Consider the following 18,487-nt stretch of genomic DNA (forward strand, 5'->3'; position numbering starts at 1 on the left):
TCTATACACATTCCTTGATAACGCCACGGCCATTTCAGGTCGTAGCGTTTTGCCCCCAAAATCCCCCAAAATGTCATTTTACCTCGTGCATATCCACATGTAAATTAGGCCTAGGCTATAATACATCGGTTCCACTTAACAACTTGACTGAAATAATCAGTTTAATAGTCCCTTTTTAGGAAATTATGGGTCAAAATCGAAATCCATTTTGAAAATCTTTTTCAACATGGATTTCGATTTTGACCCATAAATTCCTAAAAAGGGACTGTTAAACTGATTATTTCAGTCAAGTTGGTAAGTGGAACTGATTTATTATAGCCTAGGCCTAATTTACAATATAACATGCACGAGGTAAAATGACATTTTGGGGGATTTTGGGGGCAAAACGCTACGACCTGAAATGGCCGTGGCGTTATCAAGGGAATGTGTATAGACGGTTTCCGTCTCTAAAGAGAGAGCCGACCCTACCCCAATAAGAGGCTAACGAACGAAAGAGACGGAAAATTCTGTCTACGCCTATTGATGCCATGACCCATCTCATGTATGCATGAGTCAAGACGATGCACCTTTATTTTAAGGCTTGCATTTAGCTTTGTTTAGACTTTGTCTCTTGGAAGTTGGAGTCTTGTTGGACTAAACTATCTACTCTACAGCCAGGTGTCTGAACGATTTTTTCAATTTTCCCTTGGGATCATTTTTCACTAGTTATGGTTGGATAATTGAAAAAAACATTTAATCAGAATAATACATTTCAAATTTCAAGACTCACCAATGTTTATATCAAAAGATGCAGCCCCTCATAATCTAGACAATATTCATCCAATTTTTGTCGGAATCAACGAAAAAGACGTCAAGTTATTTTGTTTTGCTAAGTAAATTCATCTCTACTACTACTACTACTACTACTTGTACTAGTACTAGGACTAGGCCTAGTATGTCCACACAAAAAAGGCTTTCAAGTTTCAATATAAAGCCAAATCAAAGCCAAAGTCGGACAAAGTCTTCAAAGACAAGCAGAATGTCTATGAGTATGACTATCTAAGTCTAGGCCTAGATATATTATCTAGGCTACTCTACTCTTCTTCTTCTTCTTCAATACGTGTTGACAGACTTGTTACTTTAATGTTAGTCCATATAAAGACACAGAAACTAGTACTGTCTCTAGACTTCTAGTCACTAGCTAGTCTGCATGATGCATCTGACCTCTACTCCTCTGAGTCTTAATTGATAATGTTATGTTAAATCTGGATTTAGACACACTAATAATAAAATATTAGTAATACTAATAGTTAGCTCTAGATCTACCTGAAATCTGGGTTTAAGGAATAAGTCTAGTATTAGTAGTAATTAGTATGTATTTTTTAAAACTATATTTAATCAATGCTTTTGTCCTAGCAAATCTGCAAAGAAATCTGTGAAAGACAAACTGAAAGAAACAGAGACATTCCATCATCATCACACTGCTGCCTCAAAGAGCTCACATTCCAGGAAAAAGAGGAGGAAATCACATGCTGAACGAAACAACAAGAAGAAAAGACATGAAAAGGTTTGAAAGAATAAATTTATCTTACAAATAAACCTTTGTAATTTGCTAGTTTATGATCAATTCAATTTTATTACTGGTAACACTATGGGCATGATTACAAATCAAAGAACCCAATAAAACAGTGTTAACTTTGTGAATAATAATTTTAAAAATTATAAATTTCGGTCTAGATCTACTACCTTTGACAGGTCTGTGTGGAATCAAATATAAATTAAATCTGCCAAATGAAATTGGATACAAAACTAAATAAACATGATTTTCTTTTTGAATGTAGGCGAATGGAGGGTCAAGATCAGAATGTCAGAAACACCTTAGGCATGCTCAAGATATGACATCGGTAAGTAGAACATAACATCAGACATATCAAATGTCAGATTTTACAGAATGAAAACAGATGAATATATCAAGGTTCAGAAAGTTGATTGATTGAACGATCTATAGTCTATCGAGAGAGAGAGAGAGAGAGGGAGAAAGAGACAGAATGCACGTTTCGTCCGACAGATATCCCATTACACTTTATGCTCTACACTTTGCTCCTTTGTTCAGCCATTGAAAGCCTGGATACCAGAAATGTGCCCTGGCAACAATTTCTCATCCTCCTAACTATTACCTGGGACCTAACACTATGCCAAACCAAAACCCTTACCCTAAACCTGATAACTCCATACCTTAAAGCCCCACCGCACTACTTATAGCTACTTGCGCCCTCTATAGCAAACAATGCTTAATCGGTGACCATTGGTCCCCCATGATACTCTTTTTCTTATGTTAATTGAGAGCTGATTTGATGAGATAACTACCTGTCAGTGACCTTGCAGGGTGGTCCCTCCGGTAGACTAGTACAGATGGGCTTTAAATCAGAATACCCTAACAGAATACCATTAATTAATTCAAGATAGCAAGCCTACCTTTCAAAACTTAGAGATTTTAAATTAAAACTTCATATGATAAATTGTTGGCACAAATAGGGTAGTACAAGGATACTCTATTGTTTCTCTTCATGTTTGTAGAGTAACAAAATGGAATACCCTATGATGTCAGATCCTCACAAGCATGTGCCTCTTATTACACAGAGTAGAATCACTGTAAGTATGGACTTTGAATTTGTTTTTTTACTTAACATTTCATTCTCTGTTCTCATGTTTGTCTGACTTAATCAGTAAAATAATGAAAACACCAATACTAAAAATAATGTCAGGCTTTATTGTTTCATTTTATTGCTTTTGCTGTTGGAATTAAATGTCAGTGAAGAAAAATGTTTATGAACAGTGTATGTTGTAAAAAATGAAGTTTTAAACTGAAAATAGTACATTTTGTAATGTTTCGGCTTAGCAATACTTCCAGTTACCTTTTAATTTTTTCAATATTTTATTCAGACCTCCCTTGGAATGTATAACAAGGCCAAGAAATCAGACAGGATCTTACGAGGTAAGCATCATAGCGATTTGAGATGCACTTAACAAATGTTATGTTTTCCTTAAAATGCTTCTTTTTTACTAGACATTTTTTTCTGTGCACATTTTTTGGTTACTTGTTGAAGAAAGAGAACAATGGGAACTATTATAAGAAAAAGAAGAAGAAATCTATTAATATAAGTCTAGTGAAGGGAAAAATACTGATTTTTCATCCTGTTTGAAAGAAAACATATATAACTTTTGATAGCACTTTAAATTCATTTGTTAATTTGAAATTCTGAAATGAGCTTGACTTTCATTTAAAATTCATGAATTTATCACGATTCTGCACAATTGTCCATTTACATTTGAATCAATTTGCAATTACTGTTGGACCTCTTCAAAATTTCAGATTTTTGTTTATTTTGCTTTTGTTTTGTTTAAACAGATTTGAAAATACCTGATGCTGTGAGGATCAAAACCAAGGAAAGCTTACTGAAGATACTTGATGTGTCGGAAGCTAACCTGCCACCGGCCCCAAACCTAGATTCACCCCTGATCCTGGATGACATGGGTCTAGGTCTAGTACAAGTAGTCCAGCCATCTTCTCCCGAAGCATATATTCAGGCATCAAGACCAGTCGCTGTTAGTTCAACTCCAAAACCAGTCGCTGTCATTCCGTGAGTACTATTATGAACACTTCTCAATGTCAGCCAGTACTTTTTTTGTGATGTCAATTTGTGAAAAATATCTATACTAGGACTTGAAAGTAGAAAACCCAATATACAATCCAGATGTGATCTGATTTAGAAGGAAACTATAACATTTGAAAATGTAAAGGGTTAAAATATTCCTGATAAGTGTTTCTAGTGGTCACATCAACAGTAGGATTGAAATTGTAGGAACTCTTTTGCAGTTTTTGTCCAAATTAAGGTCAAGCTGGATTCAAATTAAGGACAGTCTAGCAAATGATCAGGGACCCGTTTCACAAAGCCTTTTTTCAATGACAAATTTCAAAAATCAGTGACAAATCTGCTGATAACCAATCAGAAGCAAGGATTTTCAGTAGCTTATAACAAAGACTGTCATTTGTCACTGATGACAAGTTTTGTGAAACACCTAATTGTTTGAAATCATGGGCATGTCAATGTGGTATGGTTTCCTACAAGCTACAGTGTATGATACTATTGTAGATACACTAAAGGGATTGATTTCAATAATCAGTATATTGTTCTTTATTAGCATTCTTGAAATATCCATTAAATGTGAAATTTAATTTCTTTTTCAGTTCTCACATGGATCAAAACAAAGGCTTATCAAGTCACATAGAAAGGGCAGTGGATCTTGATATTACTCATACTAGGAATCACATTCTTCCTCTCAATACCAGTCCAGAGGTAGGTTTCTGTTCCACCAATTATTTCCTATTAAAAAAAATGTTGTTTGTGTTTTATGATATTTTTGTTAGGTTATTTTACTGTGAGATAATTTTAAAATGCAGAATAAATGTTCACCATCTCATCTGATGATTATGATCTAATGCAGATGTAGAAGTACTATTTGATACTGAGTTTTTTTTTTTCCCTCAAATTTGCTATTGTAGTTGGAAAGAAGACTTCACATAAAGTCACCATGCATTTACATAAATATGGTACATGCAGAGAGTGAGTGAGAGAGAGAGAGAGAGAGAGAGAGAGGGAGAGAAGGGTTAAGAGAGCACACAAACTAGATAGAGTTAGAATCCTTTAGAATGAAAAATGAATTGCTGCTTCTCATCAATGTTTCAGATTGGTATAACATGAGAAAATAAGAAATTTTAGAACCCAGACCGCTCCTCCTTAATTCTGTGATGCATTTTATTTAAAAATGACATCTCGGGTAGATGTTGAATTATATTGTTATGTTTTTTTTGCTGAAATACATGGCCCAAATTTATATCCGTTTTCATATTTATTGTGAAATTCCAAAATACAACAAACTAACCTATCAGATAATACACTACATTTCATTTAATTGCTTTATATACATATGTGCAAATTTAAATAAATCAAATTATCTAGTTGTATTGTTGACATGTATGGGTAAAAAAGGACTTAGATACAAAGTTTTGTATTTTTTTATTCACCTTTTTTTCAGCTATCACCTGTATCTGAAGCTGCAGAGATGATGCAGTCATCATTTAATCTCAATAGTGTATTCCCTGGTAGAGGTATGTTGAAAATGAAAGATGAAAAAAAAAACCCACGTATGAGCAGCATTTTACGAAACCTTCGTAATGACAAAATTTGCAAAATCCCATTGAAATGTGTATGTAAAAGTTTACCCGGTACCGGTGTCAGCAAACTTGAACTTAGAATGACACTTTAGTTAAAAGATGCCCTTGTTTTCTTCACACGATTCCTTTACTTTACATACAGAATACCCTTACCCTATACTAGGCCTAAACAAAAAAGATGTTGTATTGCCCTTTAGGTGCCAGCACCCGGGTAGGTCAATTTTTTTTTCTCTCTTTGAGCTGATATTTTTCAGTTTTGAATGCTTTGATATATATTTTTTGATTCATTAAATTTTTTTTTCTCTAAAAAAGGTTTACATTAAAAATATTTAAATAAGCCGATCGTAGATTTTAAGATTTTGAGGTCGGTCGCAAAGGGCAGTACAACAATTTTTTTGGTTTAGCCTTAAGGTGAGGATTAAGGTGAGGAATGGGATCATGTTTAGGGTTAGGGCTATAAATATGGTTTGGGGTGGGGTTAATCTGCAAACGTTCCCCCCCTAACTCTGACAAAGAAAAATGAATCACAAACAATATTATGCTCTTTATGTGTAGGTTCCATGTCAGAATACTGTATTAAAGATGGGAATTTTAGCATCACTACTGTATAAAGAGATATCGCATGTTGTAAGGTTCTAATTTACAAACTTTAGTCTGTTTACTTTGAGCCATTCTCATTTGATGTATTGTTCCATAATATAGATTAACCCCTCTACTCTACTTTAAGACAGTGAATTCACTTCTAATTTTGATAATTTTAGTCCTTAGTATTTGATTAGAATATTGGTCTTGTGTTCTCTGTATTTTTTATCGATATTAAATATGGACGTCAATCTAGAAGTGATTAAACAATTTTGTTTGTTCTCTTTTCATTTAGACTACTTTTCAGAGATCAAAGATAGTCTTGTGAAACAGCTACATAGACAAAGACAAAGGTGATTACAATATAATACTTTAATTGATCAGTTAACCAATTGATTGATTTAAAAAGTACTACATGTCATATTCATAGAATAACAAGAAGGTCATCTCTCTTTATAATACATTATGCTTTATTTGTTTACTTGTTTTATTTATAATACAACCTAAGACAATCCCTGTGTAACTTAGTCCCCATCTTTAAAATATGTGAATACAATATATCACAGATGGTACAAAGTTTGTCAGTATAATGCTACAAAAATATGTAAATAATGTTACAAAATCTGTTCAGGCAAATGATGTGACCTCTGAAGTTTAATTGATTAAATGTATAACAGTAGTTAATCACTCAGACTGATCACTTAGCTTACTTGGTACTTGGTTGTTGAGAAACTCCACAGGAGTGAACGAAAGCTTGCACAACAAATTCGAGGTTGGTAGAAGCTTTAAAAAACTACATTTTATCATTATCCTCAACCGATAAAAGTTTTCTGTATAACAGTATGTTTCTGTTTTACTTGAATGAAAATGAAAATTAATTTACAATTTTTTATTGGCTTTAGGTCTGCCCTGAAGACACCTCGGAAATCTCACATACCCACCAGGCGACACTCCTCTGTGAGGAAAAACCTTAACATGGAGTTTGAAAGAAAATCAGGTCAGTAGTGAAAACATAGTCAGTCAAACCAACTATAGCGACCGCCCTAGGGAAACACAAAAAGTGGCCTTTGTAGACAGGTTCCTTTAGTACATGATTCAATGAGAAACCAATTTCAAGGGAAGCGACAAATGTGGCCTTTGTAGACAGGTGGTCACTAAAGCAGGTTTTACTGTATATGAGAAGGGATGGAACACAGTGAGGAATGGAGGGAAGTATTTTTATGCCTCCGCCACCGAAGGTGGTGCCGGAGGCATCATGTTTTCGGGTTGTCCGTCCGTACGTCCGTACGTCCGTCCGTACGTCCGTACGTCTGTCCGTACGTCCGTACGTCCGTCCCGTTTGACCGTTATCACAATATCTCAAGAACCATTTAAGATTTAAACTTAAGACTCGGGAATAGTATTTATCACCATAGGAAGACGATCTGATTAGATTTTGGAGTACGTAGGTCAAAGGTCACAGGTCACAGAGGTCAACTTATGAAATTCCTTGTATTGAGTTTGTTAGCGCGATATCTCAAGAACCATTTGAGATTTAAACTTCAAACTCAAGGATAGTATGTATCACCATAGGAAGACGATCTGATTAGATTTTGGAGCACGTATGTCAAAGGTCAAGGGTCACAGAGGTCAACTTATGAAATTCCATACATTGAGATTGTTATCATGATATCTCAAGAACCACTGGAGATTTAAACTTCAAACTTAGTGATAGTGTGTATCACTATAGGAAAACAATCTGATTACATTTTGGAGCACATAGGTCAAAGGTCAAGGGTCATAGAGGTCAACTTATGAAATTCCATACATTGAGATTGTTATGATATCTCAAGAACCACTGGAGATGTAAAAACTTCAAACTTAAGGATAGTATGTATCACCATAGGAAGACGATCTGATTAGATTTTGGAGCACGTAGGTCAAAGGTCAAGGGTCACAGAGGTCAACTTATGAAATTTCATACATTGAGATTGTTATCATAATATCTCAAGAACCACTGGAGATTTAAACTTCAAACTTAATGATAGTGTGTATCACCATAGGAAGACAATCTGATTAGATTTTGGAGCACGTAGGTCAAAGGTCAAGGGTCACAGTGGTCAACTTATGAAATTCCATACATTGAGATTGTTATCATGATATCTCAAGAACCACTGGAGATTTAAGCTCCAAACTTGTTTAAATTGCTGTATGGCGGAGGCATCATTTTCGACTGCGCGCAGTCAAAATTCCATCTAGTTTTATATGAAAAAGTTTGTAATCAGAGAGGTGGACAAGCACAGGAAGTAGAGATGAGGAAAATTAGGGAGCAAAGATTTTGTTAAAAGAGAGAGGGAGAAAGAGGAAGAAAAATATACAGTATGAGTTGAGATATTAACAAAGCTTGTTGCCATGACATTCTGTTATGTTTCATTTCTTATTATGTATGTTACTTTTAATGGCTTTAGTATTAGTTTTTGTCCCTTATATTTTAAAGGTATGATTGATATCTTCTTTTTAAATTTAGACTATCTGTTGTGATTTTAAAATCCTAGTTGTGCGTAAAATAATTGATATAAATTGTGGTATCCTGAAAAAATAACCTTTAAGAGAGTTGCACGGATGAAACTGACATGTTTGGTTGATGGTTGTATCTGCTTTTTTTAGCACATTTCTATATGAACTTTATCAAAAAAATATGAAAACATGACCTACAAATTGTACTATTTTGGTGATGGAATTTGTCACTTTATGTTGGCTTTTGTAGATTGGGCCAGATAAATTGTTGACATAGTTTCCATATGTATGTCAAACCATGGACCTATGACAGAGGTCCATGGTTAACTTGTAGGCTTATCATCCTTTTTTCTCTCCAGAGAGTGTAAAATCATCACTAATGTCTATGGACAGCAGTCACAGCAGTTTACAACAAGGCGATGTTGTGAGAAGATCTGACCTGATCCCAAAGGTATCAAACCCATCATCCATATCTTTCATTTTTGTGCATTTCTCGAACTGTCATTGTACTTTTGAGAAAGATTGCAATAAGTGACATTTAGAACCTGTCCATTAGCTAAGGAGCAGTAAGCATTTAGATGTGTTTCAGTAAAAACACATGAGAAATGAAAGTGCTTTAATTGTAGGGAGCTTTAAAAGAGCTCTCGAATTGTCGAGAAAAAATAAATGAAATGCATGAAATAGCAGTTTTGAGGAAATCTTTTTATGCCTCCGTTACGAAGTAGCCGGAGGCATTATGTTTTCGGGTTGTCCGTCCGTCCGTACGTACGTCCGTACGTCCCGTTCTCGTGATCGCGTTATCTGAAGAACCGATTGATGGATTCCTGCCAAACTTTGGTCATGTATGTATCTTGCAGAGCCGATGAATTGATTAGATTTTGGGGTCACGAGGTCAAAGGTCAAAGGTCACAGGGCTCATTATGTATGCAAAAATAGCTCGTGATCGCGTTATCTGAAGAACCGATTGATGGATTCCTGCCAAACTTAGGTCATGTATGTATCTTGCAGAGACGATGAACTGATTAGATTTTGGGGTCACGAGGTCAAAGGTCACAGGGCTCATTATGTATGCTGAAACAGCTCGTGATCGCGTTATCTCAAGAACCGATTGATGGATTCCTGCCAAACTTAGGTCATGTATGTTACTTGCAGAGCCGATGAACTGATTAAATTTTGGGGTCATGAGGTCAAGGTCAAAGGTCATGCGGCTCATTATGCATGCAAAAATAGCTTGTGATCGCATTAACATTAGAACAGATTGATGGATTCCTGCCAAACTTAGATCATGTATGTATCTTGCAGAGCCAATGAACTGAGTAGATTCTTGGGTCATGAGGTCAAAGGTCAAAGGTCATGGGCTCATTATGTATGCAAAAATAGCTTGTGAACGCATTCTCATTAGAACTGACAGATGGATTACTATTTAACTCGGGACATCTTGCAGAGCCAATGAACTGAGTAGATGTTAGGGTCATGTGGTCAAAGATCAAAGGGTCATATATGTATATGAGAAATTGCTTGTAATCACGATATTCTGAGAACCTGTTAATGGATTACAATTGAACTTGAATTTGAACAATTTCTTCTGTTTTGGTTTGTAAAATTGCTCTATGACGGAGGCATCATTTCGACTGCCCGCAGTCGAAGTTCCATCTAGTTTTATATTAAGAAAGTCAAAATATTTAGATACATGTTTGAATATTTGATAGTGATTAAATTTTCACAGTTAAATATATCATAGCATTTTCAATAAACAATTAAATAATGCAAATATATACTATAATAATAGAGAAGAAAAGCAATATATTCATTTCATTTCATTTCATTTAGTTTATTTCAATTTCCAACAAAATAAAATAAAGTACATGGAATTGAATTGTACATAATGGTAGTAAAACAATGAAATTTAATGTATTTGTAATTGGTCCACAGTGTACAACAGGCATATAAAATAGGTTGGTCATGGAGGGGACTGCTAAAAAGTAATATACAGAATGTTTATTAACAATGAACTTTTTTTCACGATCTTGATCCAGTCAAAAAGTCCACCCAGACTCAACGAGCCATCCCAGCCCGCTCACATCCCAAGGGGTTCGTCCTCATCATTGATTGTGTCCAATGCCCCCCATACCATCACTGCACCTCCATCGGGCTTGATGAGAGTCAATGCATTTGAAGAGTGTGCAAGGACACTTCAAGACCAGCCCCCAGTCGATGAGTTCTTCCCTCGGGTTGAAACACAGGTGCACAAAATATTTGTTATTATTGATTGTTGTGAATGATCATTGTGCATATTGCATGGTATGTACAAAAGATTGGAATTGCATCACTTAGATCTTATACCGAATAAAGCTAGTTAAACAGAATAATTCTTAATCCTATAAATTCTGAAAAGTTACATGGAATATTTCAAACTAAATCATGATGCAAAGAAAGATAAGAGTGAGAGTACAATTCTTTATAATGCATGTGTATAAGATGTATACTTAATTAGAAATATTCAATTTTTTTAACCATTGTATTCTTTAAATCATTTTACCAATTGAGTGTGTTTCATGTAAATGAAGAAAAGACACTTTTAGGCACACTCCCTTCAATCTTATATTTTGTCTTATTTCACTTCAATTTGATACACACACAACTCAATCAAACTTTATTTGATAAGTTTCAAGTATTTTAATGATATACAGGTTGATCAACATGAATAATTCAAATATGTTACAAGTTATGAAACAAAGTATTTTATTCCCATTCAGATGCTTCCTGGTGAACACACTGTCGACATGCTGGACTACATTCAACTCGGCTGTAGCGGTAACAGCGATAGCTTCTCCTACCCTGATCCTCGATACATGATAGGAGGCACCATCGTCCCTGTATCATCTCTCATCTACCCTCCTCATCTAGATCCTACCCTACCATTCCAGGAGGCTGAGAGACACACCATGCAGACAAGGAAACGCAGCAGTCAACATGGGATGATTACATTGCAGAAAGGGAAATATGAGCCATATGTCAGTGGTTCTGAAGACGATTCTCCCACCTACTCACTTCCGTTGCCCCTTCCACTGGTTATGCCCCCAAGCACAAGCTCCCCGAGCCCACCCAGACAAATGTTCAGACAGAGAATGTACTAGCTAGGACAGGTTGAAGAGCGAGAAAAACACAATTAGCATGGGATGATTCTCCTTCAGAAGAGGAAATTTGAGCTATATGTCAGTGGTTCTGAAGACGATTTGCCATCTGCATCCACTTACAAGAGTTACCTTTTCCTGTGCTCCTCCCCCCCTCCCCCCCCCCCCAGCTCCCAAAGTTTCCAAGCCCACCCGTAATATTAGACAACTCAAGATTTTTATTAAGCCTCTTAAATGAATTATTACATCAGGGACCCCCCCCCCCCTTCAGTATGTTTTGTTTGTTGTCACATTGTTGTTCATACTAGAATTTGAAAGAAAACAATTTTTAATTGAACTTCCCTTAGAATTTGTTGCTTGAAGAACTAAAAATGTGTCCTGGCTAAATCATTACTGTGCTTGAATAAGTTTTGTTTTGGTGGGATGATATAATTATACATAAAAGCTGTACACAATTTGTATTGTTTTTGTTGTTGTAAGGATTGGTCCCTATATATGTTCTTATCTACAAATTTCTTTAAAATTAGTAACAAATTCAGAACTTTTATAAGTATTCTATGAACTTGCATGAATTTGGAATTTGATTCCTCATCATGATAACAATAGATATGTGATTGAAAAAAGTAAAGTACAACAGATACTTAACCCTAATAAGGCCGGGGGGGGGCATTATGGCCCCCCCCTCCATAATTTTTCTGATTGCTCGAGAACGCATATGGATGGCGCCCCGCCGCTCGCTGACTTTTTTCTTTCAAGCCTTGCGCAACTTTTAAAATAATTTTTTTGAAAATCGGACCTACGGTTACAAGGTCACGTGACCTTTTGTCCTTGCATGTCAGCCTCAAAATCGCTCATTTTCGTGATTTGTGTACAAAACGTATGGCAAAGTCATTTTTCCTAAAAACAGATCAAACATGAGTTATTGGGTCTTGATTAAAGTTTAGGTGATTGTTTTGGGAGTCAAAATAGTTGAATTGTAGTAAAAGATGAAATAAAACAACAAAAACAACGAAATACATAAGTTAAAAAAACAATGAAATACATAAGAAATTATCAAAACAAGGGATAACATAAGAAATAAGCTGGCTCTTCCAAATTTTTTGTCGTATTATTATTCAGAATGGTCTAATGAACATATCTAGTGAAAAAGAATGCTTAAATATGAATAATATATGATTTATGGGTAAAAATGTGATTTTTATGACTTTATTTGCATAAATTACCATAAATATGCAAATGAGTGAATTTTTCAAAAAATTGAAATTATCATATTATTCTTTACACTTCACTTGACATGCGTGCAAATTTTCGCGGCGATCGGCCGCTTCGCGGCCGAGATCTTAAGGGGGGGCCATAATGGCCCCCCCCCCCCGGCCCTACTAAGACTTCAAATAGCCCGGCCCTATTAGGGTTAAAGAATTAAAAAATGTTGAGATATGTTAATTCTGTTTAATCTTTTCAGTACTTAATTTTTTTCTTCCAACAGTCATTATACAGGGAGCTTATAGGATAAGGGGACACAATACCCACCTTTGCAGGTAGTGGGGGAGATAATTTTAACCCACATACAAAAAGGAGTATGCTTGTATGGTCATATTCCATAGTATTATATACAAGAGGATGATTGTGTAAATAATTCATGTAAATATGTAAATAGATGTATGTTTATATCTTCAATAAAATTGTTGATGAACAAGACAGCCGGTGTTATGATTTGAAAGTGCCTTATACACCCCCCCCCCCCACCAAAAAAAAAAAATAGAAAAAAAATAGCAAATTCTTTGGGGAGACAGCCTCATCTTAATTTTCTTTTCTGTTAACAACTGAAAGATGTGATATAATAAGGCTATATGGAGAGTTTGAGTTGCAGGAAAAGTGAGAATAAAGATGATCTTTTGAGAGATGTATACCGTAAGTATGTAGATACTTATATCCCAAAAATATAGATGATGAATAGGAGTAAAGGACCCCCTCCCGCCCTAAAAGAAAAAAAATTAAGGCTAAAGTATAGGTGAGAGAAAAAAAAAGTGAATTGTAGGTGAAGCATGGAAAAGAAAAGTGTGTGTGTGAGAGAGAGAGAGAGAGAGAGAGAGAGTGAGGGGGGGGGGGGGGGGGTTACGAATGGTATGATCCCAGTGGATTGTCATTGATATATAAACGAATGATACTGCATGAAGTAGATATTAGATAGGAAAAGTATGGTTGGGATGAGGGGACATTGCAGGCCTCGTAAACTCCAAGCAGAGGCAAGGAGCTACTGATGAGGGGATGCACGTACGGCCCCTGTCCCCCCCCCCCCCCCCTCCCCCTCCCCCTCCCCCTCCCCCTCCCAGCCCGGGCACACCCTTATTAGGCCTATATTACGGGGTGCACATACTCTTTCACAAATTATTTATAACAATCTAGGCTCTCGATCAATATTTCACCTCCACACCTGCCAACCCACTTCTTGTTCCTGATTGGCTGAAATGCTGTTTTTCGCGCGAATGTGCTACATACACATCATAACATTTATAGCCGTGTACTATAGCTACTGCACTGTGAATGAATGGTGCGGGGCCGATCCGAGTAGTCTATGTACTACCTACACAACACGTGCAATAGCACAACCGCACAACAACGCAAGTGCCGTGGTATTGTTTTTCATTGATTCTGTAATCTATAAAATGTCAGATGTGTGTTTAATTTGCCTGCATGTCTAGTAACAGTTACATATACAGCGAAGTAAAGGATAGCTGAAACTAGGATAGCACATCCATGAGCAGGTGAGGCAGCTAAATAATTTCTAACTAAGATATTGACGATTTTTATTATGCTTCTCTTTGACAGAAAAATCCGTCTGGTTGAACTGTTGAATGTGCATGTGAATTCATATTATAAGACAGGCACGAGTAGTTTGATAATGTTGTGACTTAATTGTGTTTATGCAATATGGGCGTTCATTGTCTCTGACGTATTATGGGAGTAGTCTAGTTATATAATTTGAACGGAGTCAGGCTAACTCTGACCAGGGGACAACTCGGACCAGGGGACAACTCGGCCCAGGTACACTACCAAACCGGTCATTTTTTGTTGTTGTCATTTTAGGTTTCTAGGGTTAGGTTTAGGGTTAGGGTTAGGGGTCAAAGTTTGGAAAACCTTTCTAAACAAGCCCCGGAAAGTGGAGCCTGGCCTTGGTCCATAGAACTTTTCACATTGAGCGCTGTACCTTGGGTTTACGGGCTTCCATTGGCCGATCCGCTCGAGTGGCTTCAAATTTAAGTTAGAGAGGGCTAGACCGAAAACTTCAGTCTCTCTAATCGTCGGTTGTTCCACTGAGACTACGTCTGGCTCCACTAGACCTCCGATTATAGAGACTGAAGGATGGGGACCTCGTACTGTGAGGGACTGTACAGAACAAATGGTTCGGTTCGACCGGACCGCGATGAATGAGATATGCAACAAAATTTTCACTTTTTACATCCTCATAACTGCTGCAATTATAATAAAAATGAAAAATAACATAGACCCTATATATAGCTTATTTGACTTACGATAGCTTGCTCATTTAGATCCTAAATTAATGATTAATCCGAGAAAGTCTCGTCGACAACATTATCTGTCTTGGTTTTAGTTGATGAATATTCATTTTTTTTTTCTCGAACGTCCAATAGCTACCGTAGCTACGTACGAGTCGGCCCGGCTTGACCAACGAACTCCCACGAAACGAGTGCTCTGATTGGCCATTGGCGTAGGTTGACCCGGAAATATACCGGCCGCCGGGTCATATAGCTCTATTTTCGAGTGCATGAACGTAGTTTCACAGTTTCTAAGATACAAATTGGATAATTCATATAAGTAAGTCCGAAAAATTCACATTCTATAATAGGTTAGCAAATTTTGAAAACTGTAATTAGGAGATATATAGACCGACCTAATTTACATCTGATTTAGAAATCAGAAAATTAGATCTAAATAAAGAAAATCGGGGAGAAAATGTCGGTAACGAAAAGCTGTTCCGCTGTGGCTCTAATTTACCCACACGGTACGAGATCTCTGGGTTGCCATCTGTATTGGGGAATGACAACAAATGTCAGTTTTATTAAAGAAATGACCCAAATCAGATGGTTATTGCTGTCTAAGAGAGGGCCTACTTAGATCTAGACCTCTACTTAAGCGCAACTTAAGTTCAATGGCAATTAATGTCAATACGTAATGATTACGTTACACCAAGGAGATTTTTGACATGTCATATGCTTTAAACAGGTGACGCACTTCACTCATAATTGACGCACACATGGGATTGCACACACATAAAATAGAAAAATCAACAAACATGCATTATAAATTTCTAGTTTGTACCTTAAATATGACGTTAATGAGAATTTTTCAAACTAAAAAAAAGTTACATTAGACTTAAACTGAAGTGAAATACTTGACCTTTTATGGATGCTGACAAAAATCGTAACAAAATAGGGTTTGACGTATTGGATCAAACAGAAATCGCAAGCTTTCTCCTCGCACCAATATCTTGTAACATTGGGTGAATGGCAGCCAGTGATAGCCATTGTCATTGTCGGCGCCAATTTAGAAAAATGAGGCTGCAATTCGCCGAGATCGGATGAACCTTATGCGCATGCTAAAGTTCTACATGTTGGGCCTTAAGTTTGGGCTTAGTTGCCTTTAGCTTCAAATCATAACCGCCCTTGGGCCATTATCTAGAAAACGCTCTCAAGTCCTAAGTTCACGGACATCCCATAGGCATAGACCTACCAAACGTGTGTGTTAATGTAATTCTTTAACACTGACAAATGACATACCCAAATTATATTTGTTATGTACAGACATATGTACATGCATGGTGTCTGCACATACTAAGAGTCTGTAAAAAGGGCTGTCACACATCAAGAGTGAAACAAATTTCCTGTCCTTTATCTATCGGCTTCCTTTTCTCCTGGTCATGGCAAGATTTTAGCACACAAATACAGGTATGTGCCTTTTATGCTGATTTATTCTTGTTGTGGAAGTTTTCTTTAGATAATGTCACACTGAGACAAAATGTTTCGGGGCAATCCTTAAAAATCCTATGTACATGTACATGTGAGTTAAAAGTTATACTAGTACACTTGCACATCCGTTTTTTGTCATAATAATACTAATAAATTATATTTCTATAGCACATTATACAAGGTATGTCTCTATGCGCTTTACATTGTATTATGTAAAAGCTTAATAAATTATCCACTATTGAACTATCCTCATAGACAAATAACGACTAAAATGTATCTGTAAAACCTTTTCTGACGGACTCTTTGATTTACTACTAGACCAAGGCAATGCTTTGAATGTACATTTACATGGAACAAGGTATAGATGCAAGTTCATAAGTTCCATTTTATTTTTCTGCAACATTAAAAGTAAACAAATTTACAAATGGATAAAAAGCCTATAAGGCGAACAACTGTGACAAATCAAAATACAATCAATCAATCAATCAAAATAGTTGAATAGTCTTAAAGGTGTTGGCACCCAACACATGATTTTAAAAAAAATGTTATGTTCAATTTTGTAAAATAATACTAAATGATACTAAATGATACATTAAAAAAAGTATTTGTTTAATTAGTATCCAAGTACCATCACCTTTTTATTGATCTATAAAAGTGTAAATCTTACTAATAAAAATTATATGCTTCAGGTCAGTGCTATTCTCTATCACCTGGTTTTGCCGGTGTTTGTTCATGTATAAATCTTTCCGCTAATAAACAAGATATGCGACAATTTTTTACCAGGTCAGCTCTAAGCTAGCTGTATCACCTGGTTGTGCAGTACGTCACGTGCTAAAGTTTATCCATTTTGCTTTAATAATAATAATTATCCTTGCTTATACAGCGCCTAACACTTACTTTATCAGAAGTCTCTAACCGCTCTACAAAAGATGATCTTTCTGGAATTGTAATGAGGATTAGGGAATAACGCTTCACCAATTTTTCTCATATACATGTAGATTAGTATTGATAGCAATGCTACATTGTGTAGTACATGTAGATGTACCAGTTTTATTCCTTCTGTCAATTCTGCAGTCTCATTTTCTACAATACTAGGCTAAGGCAATGACTGTTTTTTTATTTTTTATTTTTATTTTTATTTTTGTTAAATAATTTTTTTCTTCCATGCAAAGTAATAATAGAGCAGAATGCAAGGTGTCCTGGTTTCATGTCATTTTTATGGAATTATAAAGATATTACAAATCAGAAACGGTAGTTCAATGTCTCAAGGAAACAAGTTTCCCAACAGGGAGATTTTTTTTTAATTGTATATATAACTATAATTCAAGTTGTTTGCACTTTCATTGTATTTGCTCCAAAGATTTCAAAGATCCTGTGCAATAGAACTCTTGACATTATGTATTGTAATTGTATGCTTGCCTCAACCCAACAATTAATGTGCGATCTGCATACTGCCTGCATGTTCTAAAAAACCTTGTAATGTGATCCTATGTGAACATATCAGGTGGGGTACATGCAGTCATGCCGGCTGTATTTAGAGAAGAATTGTCTGTAAATTTAAAGGGCTTTAGACCAGCTCACGTTGGCACATGTCCCAAATGACCCCGAATATCCACAGCTCTTCAAAACATGTAGAGGTTCTACTTTGTACATTCTGAAATAATCACTCCTAAAGTGATGGAGGTGCTACATAAAGATAGCCTTTGGCTTTGTTTCCCCTTTTTGAAGAATACTTCCACCTGTGTATCATGGAGTACACAGCTTGTGCACACATGAATACTAATGATTACATAACTTTCATGAGCACGTATCCAGTATTTTGTCTCCATGCATTTCACAATTAGGTCTGCAATGACCTGTATCTGCCCATGCTCAGACTGCAACTGTGAACTGGCTTGTTGCTCTATCCCTGTGGATTCAGGGGCAAATTTGCACAGTGAAGGCTGCCAACATGTTGACTGTATCTTGTGATAACACGTAGATTGGGTTGAGGTCAATCTTCATTTGCCCTGAAGAGGTCAAACCAATCAATATCTGACACACATTGTACTATGGTTTCTTTGTTTTTTTCT

At 36.1% G+C, this 18,487-nt stretch overlaps 1 protein-coding gene across 1 annotated transcript; it reads left to right on the forward strand.

Annotated features, from left to right (window-relative positions):
• The first annotated feature begins 1,155 nt into the window (after positions 1 to 1,155).
• On the forward strand, positions 1,156 to 6,860 carry LOC115929237. The gene is made up of 9 exons (XM_030997847.1): positions 1,156 to 1,546; positions 1,821 to 1,883; positions 2,557 to 2,631; positions 2,923 to 2,974; positions 3,389 to 3,620; positions 4,229 to 4,337; positions 5,077 to 5,149; positions 6,093 to 6,150; positions 6,700 to 6,860. Exons 2-9 carry the CDS (start codon positions 1,875 to 1,877, stop codon positions 6,800 to 6,802), a joined length of 711 nt encoding a protein of 236 aa, XP_030853707.1. The 5' UTR covers positions 1,156 to 1,546; positions 1,821 to 1,874; the 3' UTR covers positions 6,803 to 6,860.
• The last annotated feature ends 11,627 nt before the right edge of the window (positions 6,861 to 18,487 follow it).

This window comes from Strongylocentrotus purpuratus, unplaced genomic scaffold (genome assembly GCF_000002235.5).
Source record: "Strongylocentrotus purpuratus isolate Spur 01 unplaced genomic scaffold, Spur_5.0 spur5_scaffold_4, whole genome shotgun sequence".
Classification (NCBI taxonomy): Eukaryota; Metazoa; Echinodermata; class Echinoidea; order Camarodonta; family Strongylocentrotidae; genus Strongylocentrotus; species Strongylocentrotus purpuratus.